Below are 12915 nucleotides of genomic sequence, written 5' to 3' on the forward strand. Positions count from 1 at the left end.
TTTTCTCTTGGAGGCAGATCTGGGGACGGGGTTGTGCTGGAGGGACAAAGTCCGGCGCCGGGATTCGAACCCGGGACCCCGACCCCGATTCCGGGGTCGGGGTCCCGGGTTCGAATCCCGGCGACAGAGGAGCTGGGCGTCCCTCCCGCCGCCAGGGGGCGCCGTGGTAGCGGCGGCCATTTCTCACCCGGAACGCGGAGCTCGGGGCCCGCCGCGACCCGGACCCAGAGCCGGGTGCACCGGTGGCGGCAGGCGGTGAGCGGCCTACCGGGAGCTGGGGTGGTCATACCGGGAGCGGGGAAGGGGGGTCGTGAGGGATGAAGGGACCTGAGCAAGGAGGGGGGATGTAGGGGAGAAGAAGGGTATGGGGGAACGGGGGTCGTAGGGGAGAAGAGGGGGCGTGGGGAAAGGGAAGCGTGGGCGGGGGATATGGGGGTGCAGGCCGAGGTGGGGGGGGTGTGGGGGGAAAGGGTGTGATGGGGGAGAAGAAGGGACACGGGGGAAAGGGGGATATTGTGAGGAAGGGGGCGTATGGGGAGAAAAGGGGATGTAGGCAAAGAGGGGGACGTGGGGGAGAAGAGGGGACACGGGGGGAGAGGGGGATGTGGGGGAGAAGAGGGGACATGGGGAGAAGAGGGGATGCAGGCAAAGAGGGGGGGTGGAGGAAGGAGGGAGATGGAATATGGCAAGAGAGGAGATAACGGCAGGCAGAGGAGAGGGGAGATGTGGGACATGAGGGGAGAGGGATATGTGGTGGGGGAAGGATCGTGTGGGAGAGGGGACGCTGGCTGGCATGGGGAGAAGGGAGGAGGTGTGGAGAGTGGGAACAGGGGGGTTACATGGTGAGGAGAGGGGACGTGAAGGAGAAAAGGGACATGAGGATGTGGAGAAACGGAGGGGAGGACGTGGGGACATGCTGGGGCGAGGGAGGGAATGTGTGGGTGCTGCCACATCAGGAATCATAGAATCGTTTAGGTTGGAAAAGACCTTTAAGATCCTCCAGTCCAAGGAAGGACCCAGCTAGGGTAAAGCTGACCCCAGACGCGGGCAGGAGTAGGGACCTGCATCGCACAGGCGCGTCTGGTTGGGGGTTTGCGCTGTTTTCAGCCACGGCATCACCGGCTGAGGGGTGCTGGGGTAATGTCCGCCCCGGCACGGGGCTCCTCCGTGCAAGGAGTGACGGGAGGCAGCAGTTACACAAGGGCACTTTCCCTTCCTCCCCACCCGCTCCCTGGGTGTGAATTCCAGCAGATCGCATTCGTATAAATGCAAATAAAATGGTAAATGGGAACTTTTCCTTTCTCAGTCAACAGAAGGAGAAGGAAATGAGCTGACATGTCTGAGGGCAGCAAGGGGAGCTCTCTGGCCTTTGGCCAGGTGGTAATCGGGCCTCCAGGCTCTGGGAAGACGACCTACTGCCATGGCATGCAGGAGTTCATGGGCAGGATCGGGCGCAAGGTGACAGTGGTGAACCTGGACCCCGCCAACGAGGCGATGCCCTACCAGTGTGCCGTGGACATCACCGAGCTCATCACTCTGCCCGACGTGATGGAGAACTTGAAGCTGGGGCCCAACGGGGGGTTGATCTACTGCATGGAGTACCTGGAGGCCAACTTCGACTGGCTGCAGGAGAAACTGGCTGCATTCAGGGGTCACTACTACCTGTTCGACTGCCCAGGGCAGGTGGAGCTCTACACCCACCACGACGCCCTGAAGAACGTCTTCGCGCAGTTGGCCAAGTGGAATTTCAGGGTAGGTCTGGGGATCCGCAGGGAGCTGGGATCGGCGCCTGGCACCCCGCGTGCTTGTGCGAGGGGCTCAGAAGCTGCGCGCCACGTGGTCAGAGCTTTTGATTGTGGGTACTAATGACTGTTTTCTTTACTAACCTATTTGGCCTTTCATGTGAAACAGCTTTATCGGGGAAGAAGGGGAGTTTTGCCCCATTTTATGCTCGCAGAGGTTGGCAGAAGAGTGGCTTGTTCAGGGCATTTAATGCAGCGGGATTATCATGAACAGAAACATGGATTCCTTCCTCACCCGCTCTCTCTGTGCTCCAGGGTCCTCTCCACAGACCTTGTGTGTTTTATGAGTGGGTACTGTATTTCGCAGCAGGGAGGTAGATGTGCGCGCTGGGCGAGCAGGGAGCCTTTGCACTGCACTGCAAGAAATTCAGGCGTCATCTCAGGCTCTACCTGGCTCTCCTGCAGCCAAGCCGAACCGCTCTGCACGTTGTAGTACGTGCTCTATGCTTTCTTGCACAATGGAAGATGCAAATGAGGAAGCGCAGGTGAGAAGAGTCCCGTAACCAAGCTAACTTGCTTATGTTGCATTTGTTTTGCATTTGGGCCAAACCATGAATGCGCAAACCACGTATGGTGTGAGCGAGAAGGGCAAGTTCATTTGCTTGAGAATGTCACTGGGAATCTACACTTTAGAGATTATTTTTATTCAAATAAAGGTACATGAAGTTGCAGTTACTAAAAAAAGATAGTTACATGGTTGTTCTGATGCCCACTCGAGTGCTTACACCTGCCTGTGAGCTTTAAACTGGGTTTTTTTGCTGCAGAAGCATAGGTGTGACTCAACCGCACTCGACTACAGGGCCCTGTCTTTGAGTAACGTTGTGTAACAGGCAGTAACTTAACAGAGATCTCGCACCACGTTGTTACAGCTGCATGAAACACAGGGAATCAAACTGCTCATTAATTTAATTATTAATTATTATTTCAAACCACACGACAATCGGTTCTCCCAGCAGAGCGTGGTGTGCTGCAGTTACCGCTCCTGAGCGTACGCTGTGCGTGAGCATTCCTGTGGGGAAGGTGGAAATCTGGAGTCAGTTGTGTCGTTCAGAATGGGAGTTCACCCCAGCTCCCACCCCCAAAAAAACCTGCAGAGTTCAGACAAGCGTGGAAACTTCATCTGCAAAGAAAGAAGCCCTGGGAAAAGGGAGAGCAGTTGCAGGTTTAAGTGTCTTTCAGTACTGCTGGTGGAGCTCAGCACCCCTATAAGCCTCCCCACAGCCCTTTCTGTGCACCAGCACCCTGGGTCCTGACTCCCCAGGTGATCCATGGGTGTGAATGTGGTGATATATATTTCTAAATATATATGTGCACCCATATATGAGGATGTTTTATATGCAGGACCTAGAAGGTAGGTGGTAACTTCCCCTCTGTGGGAGTCTATGTGGTTATAGTCAGGTCTGAACAGATTGCCCTATGGCGACTTCTCAGACTGTCCCAAAAGCAGATGGACTTGTCACCGGGCCTGACCTTGCGCTGTCCCTTTGTGCCTTTGCTCTTCAGCTGGCTGCGGTGCATTTGGTGGATTCTCACTACTGCACGGACCCTGGCAAGTTCATCTCTGTTCTCTGCACCTCCCTCTCCACCATGCTGCACGTGGAGCTGCCTCACGTCAACGTCCTCTCCAAGATGGACCTGATCGAGCAATATGGCAAGCTGGGTAAGAGCCTTTGCGAGAGAGACACGTGGAATTGGGCTGTGGAATTGGGTGCGGATTAGCTGCTCGGGTACGGGTTGTATGGCTGGGAGATGGTGGGGAACTGGTATAAACTCACCGGCTTCTCAGTGGCGTGTTCTGGCCAGGGAAGCCCCAAGATTTACAGATTGCCTTCAGAGCTTCTTGGTGTTTCTGCAGCTTTCAACCTGGATTATTACACAGAGGTCCTGGACCTCTCTTACTTGGTTGACCATTTAGCTTCCGACCCCTTCTTCAGAAATTACCGCCGCCTCAACGAGAAGCTGGTGGAGGTGATTGAGGACTACAGCCTGGTGTCCTTCATTCCGCTCAACGTCCAGGTGATGCAGCAGGAGGAGCTGGGCAGAGACAACAGGGAGTGTTGGATACGTAGTCAGCACGTTTGGTAGCAGTGAGGTTACGTCTGCTTAGAGCCATGAGGGCTGAAAAGCTCACCTGTGAAGAGACTCGGGGATGGGGGAGGACAGCGAAATGCACCCAGACTTGTAAATGATCTGTGGCAACCAAAGGAAAAGAAAAGGCTAACGAGCTTGGGGCTATGTGGGCCTTGTGTCCTGGGGTCGGGAGTTAAGACTTCCCCTTCATTCAGCTCTTCTGTGCCTGCATTTCAAATCGGGGCAAAGTATTACCTAAAACGTTGTTAAATTAGGGAGCACAAAATAATTAGAAGATTGGGAGGAATACATTTGGGAGGAAGGGCTGAAAACATTAATCTTGTACTTTGCAGAAGCGTCAGCGAGGGCAAATGGGCTGAGACAAGAGGTGATCAAAGGGAGTGAGAGGGTGGAGGGTGTCAGCCGATCATGTATTCGGGCTCCACAGGGGTGCCCCTGGTTGTCCTGTGGCCCCTCTGGGCTCAGGGAGGCCGGCAGCGTGCTCAGGGGAGTTGGGTGCTGTGTGGGTGGCCCAGAGCCTGGGAGAAAATCCGTGGTAAAGCCCAGCACGAGGTCTTGCCTCCAGGGAAGGGCTGTGTTCCCTGTGTGTCATCTCCCTCCCTTTCAGGATAAGGAGAGCATGCGGCAGGTGATGCAGGCGGTGGACAAAGCCAACGGCTATTCCTTCGGAGACCAGGAGCACAGGAGCCTGGAAGCTCTGATGTCGGCAGCAGTGGGAGCCGATTTCCAATTTACTTCGTATCCTTCTCCACCGATCCTCTGTGGTGTTGAGTTTTAATCTTCTCCCTCCCTGGGGAAGAGAGGCTGGAGGCAGGGCTGGCAGTTCCAGGTTGTCGCTTAACATCACCTGATGCTGTTTGGTGAAATGCGTGTAGTGAGCAGGGCTCAGCCCAGATCTTAGCAGACACTTGTCCACACCAAAGACACCGCATTTGTTGCTAATTGATACTGCGAATGTGGGAGGAATCTTTTGACAACTTTCCTCTCTCTCACACTCACTTGGACTGGTTCATTCCACCTCGTCCAAACCACACAATTGATTCTCCTGTACTTGTCGGGTCTGGGATCAGCCAGAGCCAGAAATAACTCAGGTGATGCGTGCTGCTGCCAGTACTGCTGTCTTCCTGCCAGCCTTCGGGCTAATGTGGGGCTGGTTCCTCGCTGAGAACGTTAAGAGCTCCTTGCAGAAGGGAGTGTTTGAGCCCAGCCCCTTGTTTTCCTTAATTACTGCATTATCAGCACACTTGCAGTGCAGGAGAAGTATGTGCAATCTCAGGACAAAGCCCTGGAAGAAGAAGTGATGGATCTGTAACACACCCACCTCTTCCACAGCTGCTCTCGGTTTTGACACCTCTCCTTTTCCTGCCAGGAGCTTAAGGGATCTCTGCGTCGTGTGACTCGGCCCAAGAGAAAGCCTTTCCAGGCAGAGGTCTGGCTGCTGGACTCCCTCTCTGTAAGGGTTTGACCTCTTGTGCTTCAGCCCTGCTGCGCAGAGCGGTGTTTTTGCAGAAGGGTGACGGCTGAGTGCAAGGCAAGCCGGCTCTTCCCTTAGGAGCAAGAGAGATTTAGCCAGGTGAAGGCATGGTTAGCAAGAGAGGAGAAGCAAGATAAAGGAGACTGACCTTTGCCACTGCTCCTCCTCCCCATCATGACCAGGATAGATCCAGAGAAAGAAAAATCAGTTTGAGCAGTGAGACTTGAGACAAAAGTTCTCGGTCTACTGCATAGGAGGGGTGTGCATGGGCCTCGTACTCAGAGGAGTATTCAGGCTAAGAAGCCTCCAGTCGGTCTCAAGGAGGACAGAAAGATGGTTGTTTTATTTTTTTTTAAATAATGATGGACTCCTTCTTAATAAAACATTCCTTTGTCTTGCTTTCATCTTGTGAGTTTGCTGAACCTGAATAAATAAAACGAAGAGTGCTACAAAGCCCAAGGCTAAAAAGCCTCTGGTGGGAACGTCACAGCAGCTGGCGCATTGTGTACTTTGCAAAAAGGCTCCGTGTTTGCGACGTCGTGTTCCTCTGTGATCTACCTGAGAACAGACAAAGCGTTTGCTGGAGGGAGTGAGGAAGAGCGACTGTGGGACGTGAAAGCAGGTCACTCCTCGTGCGCCGCTTATCCAGGGGCTGAACGCTGGCAGTTGGTGTGCACGCAGCGTGCTGACAGCGACACGCAAACTGCAAGCTCGGCTTTTGTAGGCTTTTGATTAAGAAAGACCCTGTGTGACTCAGTGGGAGGTTGGAGCACGTTGTTTGCATGTAGGGCCTTTCCCAGCAGCTGGCTCGTCTGCCCTCATCCACCTTGCTTTTTCTGGGCTTGCTTTCTCCAGATCCCAAATACTGGGGCTTCCCCTCTGTCGTGGTCTAACCCCAGGCAGCAGCTCAGCACCACGCAGCCGCTCGCTCACTGCCCCTGCCCCAATGGGATGGGGGAGAGAATTGGAGGAGTAAGAGTGAGAAACACTGCTGGGTTGAGATAAGAACAGTTTAATAATTGAAATAAAGTAAAATAGTAATGATAATAACAATATAATAATAATATACAAAGCAAGTGATGCACGATGCAATTGCTCACCACCCGCCAACCAATGCCCAGCCAGTAGCCAAGCAGCGATCGCTGCTCCCCAGCCAACCCCCCCAGTTTCTATACTGCCCGTGACGCCGTATGGTATGGAATGGCCCTTGGGGCAGTTTGGATCAACTGCTCTGGCTGTGCCCCCTCCCAGCTCCTTGTGCCCCTGGTAGAGTATGGGAAGCTGAAAAGTCCTTGCTTGGTGTCAGCACTGCTCAGCAACTACTAAACCATCAGTGTGTGATCAGCGTTATTCTCATCCTAAATCAAAACCACAGCACTGTGCCAACTATTAGGAAGAAAATTTAACTATCCCAGCCGAAAGCAGGACACCCTCCTTCCTATGTCATTCCCTCTTGCTGCAGCGCCCGACCTCACGTGCCACCTTCTGTATCTCCGCTGCAGACAGCGGCCTGGGTCCGTCGGTGCTGTGAATTGGGAGGGTTGGGGCGATGAAAAGCGAGGTGTCCACACCAAGCAGCCTTCCGAGCGCCTCCCGGCAGCTCGCGCAGCCGCACGGAGGATAAGAGCGGGTGGGAATCCCGGCTCCCAGCTCGGTGTGCAGGCTCAGCATCGCTTCTTGCCCAAGACCTTGCATAAGACAAGACGGCTCCTTTGTGCAGGATGGTTTGGCCCTTAGCAGAGTGATTGCAGCCCACCGACTCGGTGAATCTAAATCTTGTAGGCGGGGAATTAAAACTAAATTTTTCTGCATCTCACAGCTTTGTAGACAGGATTTGGAGACAAGGTGGAGCTCAGGGGAGAAGAGAAATGCTTCCATACATGCACACGCACATGCACATGTGTGCGCTTGTCCTCTAACCAGATCGGTTCACAATGAAACACTACCCTGACATTTCAAATATAAAAGTCAAATTCCTGTCTGCTGTCAGTGCCTCAGCTCTTTTCCTGAGAGCCCAGGGACTTCCCTGGGTATTCCTGGCTGAAATCTGGTGGCTGCGTTTCAGTGCTATCTGGGGCTGAAGGTTTGGAAGCCAAGCTAACCGTAACCAGAGCTGAAACTCCATCCTTGTCTTGTGGTCTTGTGGACTTGTCCGGGTCATCTTTGAGCCCTGTAGTTGCTGTAAAGGTGTGATCATGAAAATGTGAATTTTATGGTGGTTTTTTTCATGACTTTTGAGAAATTTGGTGGCTTAAAAAAGTATGTCAGGTCAAGCTGGACTTATGCAAGAGCCACCAGAACTTTTGAGGCTGGTTGGCTTTTTTATTTTAATGCCCAGGCGGTTTGTGCAGCCCCAGCCCTGCCACGCTGTGCCAGTGCTGGAGAAAATGGAAGTCAAAGGTGATCGAAACTTCTCAACTCAGGGAACCTTGTTGCTGCGTCCAAGCCAAGAAATGCTGAGGTCTAAAAGAGTTACAGCCTGAAAAGTGCAGCGTTTTCGCACCAAGTGGCTCTTCTTGGCCCAGGTTTGGAAAGCAGGGACTGAATTGGGACCTGCAGCTCAGCAGGGACGATGCTTGCTGCTCCCGGTCACGGCAAAGCAGAAACTGGCTCTGCAGTGGGCAGGGATGGCCGGGGACCCCCGGTACGAAATCCAGCCGGCTCCTGCACCCACATGTCCCCACGCTGGGAGGGGACAGCCTCGCCAAGGCTCCCGGGGCTGAGGGAGGTGACAGGCTGGCTCCTGTCACTCCCGTTGAGCAATGAGCCAGGGCGAAGGGCCAGGATTAGTCACCCCAATTAAGGCACGTCCCTTGGGGGGGGGGGGGCAGGCTTTCTGCCAAGCTGGTCCTGCCTGCCCCGGCCCCTCCAAGGCCGGCACCAGGAGAGGCTGAGCCCACCCTGACCACGCGTGGGACCTCCTGGGCAAGACTGAACGTGGCAGGTTGTGTTTTTCGGGATGGAGGGGTTTGGGCTTCCATTGCAGCCACTGAGCTGGGGTTTGATGTGTCCACTCCATCACTTCCAGCCCCAACCCCTGCTTTGTGGCCAGACCACCGTGGCGGAGCCCTCGTTGCGCATCCCACCCGGATGCGCCAGGACTGCCGAGATGGTGGGTTAAAATCCAGAGGATGGGGCCAGCGTCACCCCAGGAGCATCTGCCCCAGGAAAGGTTGGGGGGCTCCTACTTGAAGGCTGTGAGTTTCCCCATCAAGTGGTGCTCTCTGCGGGGCGGGTGTGAAAAGCCTCTCCAAAAACTAAAAAGCCCCAGATCAGGCACCCAGGGCAATCCTGGCAGCACCCTGGGGTGGCTCCCCGGTAACAGCCCAGCGCCGGCTCCCGTGGGTGCCGCGACACCGGGGAGGTGCTGTTGGTGGCTCAGCCACAGCCGGCCCTGCCGGGCAGCCAGGAGCCAGCCAGCCCCGGCCCCGGGCACAACGCCCTGCGGGGAGGTTGTGAGAGCCGGGGGCAAGGGACAAGCCCAGCTGTGGGTCCTCAGGACTGGCAGAGCCTTTTGCAGGCAGCATGGCCAGCGGCAACAGCCCCCGCTTGCCCACAGAGACCGGTTTCAGTAGCCTTAACCCCATGGCTGCTAGCCACGATGGGGACAGCCCCTGTGCTCGGGGTTGGGGGACCCTCCCTGGCTCCGGGGCACCCACGTCCCTTTGCTCTACTGGTATTAAAGCCACTAACTAACATAGATTTGAGACCTTTGCTGTGCGCCCCTTCCTGCGTGCTGCTGGGGATGCTGAGAGCATCCTCCTGCGTGTCCCAGCCAGGGGACAAGGATGGGGATCGGGGTCCCGACGTCTCCCTGGTCCCCTCTGTCTGGGTCCCACCACCCTATGTAAAACAGGGAGCTGGGAGGACCCTGAGCAACGTCCTGCGCTCCGCAACCACACAGCCCTGTCACGGGAGGGGTTGTGGGGGCCAGGGGCCTCCCTCCCAGCCCCAAAAAGCTACCAGACCGGCTCGGAGGCTGGGGAGCATCGTCCTACAAGGCCCAGCCATGCTGCAATTTTGGGCGCTGTCGAAATCGGTTAACTCCTGGGAGGCAGGCGGGAGCCCCGTTGTCCTCCTGCCACCCATGGGCCCCGAGAAGCGGCAGGGGAGGACGGCTACCGGCACCCCCCCCCAGCTCCCACCTTGCCACCCCTCAGTTTAACCAGCCCGGGCTGCTCATGTCCCCAGACCGCCAGGTCAAGGGCCAGCGAGAGCCCTCAGCTCGTTTTTCACGTCGGCCGGCCCCGGTTTGGCTAATTACAGGTCTGGGGCTGGTTCCCAGGCTGGGAGTGCTCGGGGCCGGGCGGAGGCCAAGCGTCAGGGCCCCTCGCTGGCCTCCCCCCCGGGAACCGGCTGGGCTCCCCGACACAGCCGGGGGCCCCCCCAGCTCAGCCGGGACCTGCTGAGCAAATTGCAACCTGCTGGGGCCGCTGGCCCAGTCCTCAGCGGGGCCAAGGCGGCACCAACGTTGGCTTCTACAAGGTGCCATGATGGGGGTGGGACTAGGGGGTGGGCAAGGGGCTGGGGGGGCTCACAGGGGCTAATCCCCTCGGCTGGGCTCTGCGCCCGGCTCTGCTCCAGGTGACGTGTCCCATCCCGGGAGAACAGGTTCTGGTTTGCACAGCCCAGCCTCCCACAGCAGCCAGCGCTTTCCCATGGCAGAGCCCTTGCAAACCTCGTTACACCCCAGGCCGGTCCCCGCACGGGGAGCAGCAGCCCCGTGGGCTTTGCACCGGGTGCCCTGCAACCCCTGCATGCAATGGGGGGGTGGGTGTCGCTTCCCTGGTCGTGCCTCAGTTTCCCCAAAGCCCAGGAGCTCCTGGCACCCTGGGAGATGGGTTTCTGGCCATGCCGGGGCTCGGGGCTGGCATGTCCCCCACATCCCCAGTTGGGGACCCCGCTGAACGGGGGTGGCACGTCCTGAATCATGGTGCATTTCCCATCAAAGGCCGGCTCCTGCCCAGCCCTGCTGCGCTTGATCTGATGAGCTCATAGCCCAGGGTGCCATGACTGTATTTTATTGTAATTATTTTTCGTGTCGAAACTCGTGCTGGCGGGGGGGGGCCGTGCTCGGCGAGCTGCGCCCTTCGCCGTGGCCAGGCGCCAGGGCCAGAAGTGCTGAGCTTTCGCCCGCCCCAGCGCGTCCGGACCTCGACGGGGACATCCCCCCCCTGATGACACCCCAGGGCTGTCCCCATGGCGCCGCCGATGCTGCTTTTGGGGATCCCCACCACCACCATCCTTGGACACAGAGGAGAGCTGGGGGGGGGGGCGGACCTGGGGACCTGCGCAAGGCCCTCGGTGACGGATTTTGGGGCACCGGGGGTTTGCACCAAAGGGGGTTGAACGCCCCGCTGCCGGGTTGGGGACCTCGGTGCACCCCACGGAACAGCCAGCTCCACGTGGGGCTGCCGAAACCCTCGCCCCGTGGAGGCACGGCCCCCTGCTGAGCCCTCCCGTGGGCTGCAGTTTTGCAGCCGCCGAGGGATGGGGCTCCCTGGGCACCCCGAGACCCCCATCGCAGGGCTGGGGGGGATCGGGAGCAGCCGAACCGCTGCAGCAGAGCCCGAGGGACCCAACCCACTCCCCTGTCCCGTGGGGTGGGTGGTGAAGCGGGTGCCTGGCGGCGGGAGCTGCCCGGACACGTGCGCGGGGGAGAGACGAGGCAGACCAGAGGCAGGCGTGCAGGAGACGGTTTATTGGAGACGCACAGAGGCTTTGGTGATACGCAACCCCCTTCCCCAGAATGGGGGGGCTGCCCGGCCCCCTCCCTCGCCCCATCCCGGCCCCTCACCTCCTCTCACTGTGGCTCCAGCCCTCTGGAATGGTGGGTTTGGAGCCAGCACACGCCGGGCTGGGCTCCCCCACCCAAAATGTTAAATAGTGGGGGGGCTGGCAGCCCTCTGGGACGGAGGCACCCCCTCTCCCTCCCTTCCCCCCCACCCCAAGAGCAGAGGATGGGGGAGAGGGAAGGGGGGGGGGGGGGGGCATGCCAAAGCCACCCCCACTCCCGGCATCCAGGCTGGGGGGGCTGTGGGGGAGCTGAGGCGCCTTCCTCCCCCCCCCCCCCCAAAAAAAAAAAAAAAAAACCAAACAAAAAAATAAACCACAAAGAGATGCCGAAGGGACTGGAGGGAGGGGCAGGTGGGGGCCGGTCCCCGGCTCGGCGGGGGCCGTTCAGTTCTTGGGCTCTTCGCCAGCCTCGCCGCCGTCTTCTCCGGCGCACTCGGCTGTCCATAGCGTGAGGTTGTCCCTGAGCAGCTGCATGATGAGGGTGCTGTCCTTGTAGGAGTCTTCGCTGAGCGTGTGCAGGTCCCCCATGGCCTCGTCGAAGGTGGTCTTGGCCAGGGAGATGGCCTGGTCGGGGGCGTTGGCGATCTCGTAGTGGAAGACGGAGAAGTTGAGGGCCAGCCCCAGGCGGATGGGGTTCGTGGGCTGCATCTCCTTTTTGCTGATGTCCATGGCCTCTTGGTAGGCTTCCTGGGCGCTGTCTATCGTCTTCTTGCGGTCATCCCCGGTGGCCACCTCGGCCAGGTATCGGAAGTAGTCGCCCTTCATCTTCAAGTAGAAGACCTTGCTCTCAGGATCGCTCGCCTTCTTGATGAGATACTTGTCCAGCAAGTCCAGGACGTTCTTGCAGACGCCATTCAGCTCCTTTTCCACCTTCTCCCGATACTCATTCACCAGCTGCGCTTTGTCGTCCCCCTCTTCAGTTTTGTGCTCGATGCTGGAGATGACCCTCCACGCCGAGCGCTGGCACCCCACCACGTTCTTGTAGGCGACGGAGAGGAGGTTGCGTTCCTCGTTGGACAATTCGTCCCCGTGCTCCACCACCGCCTTCATGAAGTCCGCCATGTCCTCGTAGCGCTCAGCCTGCTCGGCCAGCTTGGCCTTCTGCACTTGGTGGTTTCTTGCCATGGCTGGGACGCGGGCGCAGGGCAGACGCTTGGGTGAGGAGCGGGGCCGGGAGCCGTCGGAGCCTCTGCTGAGCCCGGCTGCCGGGATTCGCTTTTGGCTGAGCGTCGGAGCCTCAAGCGAGAGCGGGAGGAGCCAGCAAGGCCGAAGGAGTGTCCTCCTCCTCCTCCTCTGCTTCCTCCCCGCCGAGCCCGGCCTTAAAAGGAAAATTGCCGTGAATCATCGCCCGCGGGCGGCAGGCGCTGGGGAAGGGGCGAGGGGGGCGGCCAACGCCCTGCCCTCCCCACGGCCCGTGGGTGCAGCACCCGTGGATGCCCCGGGGGGGTCTCCCCGCAGCCAACACCCGCCCCGGGACCGAGGGGGACACCCAACCCACTGCTGAAAGTGCTTGGACGGGGGACAGTGGCGGGGGGGGGGTTATTGTTTTGGGGGGGACGCAGAGACGCAGCAGTGTTCAGCTCTTCCACCCACCCACGCCCCCTCCCTGGAGAACCGGGCCATGGGGTGTGTCTGGTCGTAAAAATGGTTTCCTCTCCCCCACCCCCCCCCCCCCCACCCCCCCCCAAAATCATATCACTGTCGTTTTTTATATGGTGATTAATCTTGCTGGTAACTGCGAGGGCTTGACGG

The 12915-nt window shown here is 58.3% G+C and overlaps 2 protein-coding genes across 2 annotated transcripts; one reads left to right on the forward strand and one right to left on the reverse strand.

Annotated features, from left to right (window-relative positions):
- The first annotated feature begins 954 nt into the window (after positions 1 to 954).
- GPN2 (GPN-loop GTPase 2) lies at positions 955 to 5803 on the forward strand. The gene is made up of 5 exons (XM_009493689.2): positions 955 to 1752; positions 3306 to 3462; positions 3658 to 3818; positions 4501 to 4631; positions 5133 to 5803. The coding sequence occupies exons 1-5, from the start codon at positions 1336 to 1338 to the stop codon at positions 5203 to 5205; spliced, it is 939 nt and encodes a 312-aa protein (XP_009491964.2). The 5' UTR covers positions 955 to 1335; the 3' UTR covers positions 5206 to 5803.
- Positions 5804 to 11547: 5744 nt separating this feature from the next.
- SFN (stratifin) lies at positions 11548 to 12288 on the reverse strand. The gene has a single exon (XM_009485141.2). The coding sequence runs from the start codon at positions 12286 to 12288 to the stop codon at positions 11548 to 11550; it is 741 nt and encodes a 246-aa protein (XP_009483416.2).
- Positions 12289 to 12915: the final 627 nt, after the last annotated feature.

This window comes from Pelecanus crispus, chromosome 16 (assembly GCF_030463565.1).
Source record: "Pelecanus crispus isolate bPelCri1 chromosome 16, bPelCri1.pri, whole genome shotgun sequence".
In the NCBI taxonomy this organism is placed as follows: domain Eukaryota; kingdom Metazoa; phylum Chordata; class Aves; order Pelecaniformes; family Pelecanidae; genus Pelecanus; species Pelecanus crispus.

Coding starts and splice junctions, on each gene's coding strand:
- GPN2 (XM_009493689.2), top strand. CDS start 1,336: ATGTCTGAGGGCAGCAAGGGGAGCTCTCTGGCCTTTGGCCAGGTGGTA. Junction 1,753..3,305: donor TGGCCAAGTGGAATTTCAGG/GTAGGTCTGGGG, acceptor TTTGCTCTTCAG/CTGGCTGCGGTGCATTTGGT. Junction 4,632..5,132: donor GCCGATTTCCAATTTACTTC/GTATCCTTCTCC, acceptor CTGCATTATCAG/CACACTTGCAGTGCAGGAGA.
- SFN (XM_009485141.2), bottom strand. CDS start 12,288: ATGGCAAGAAACCACCAAGTGCAGAAGGCCAAGCTGGCCGAGCAGGCT.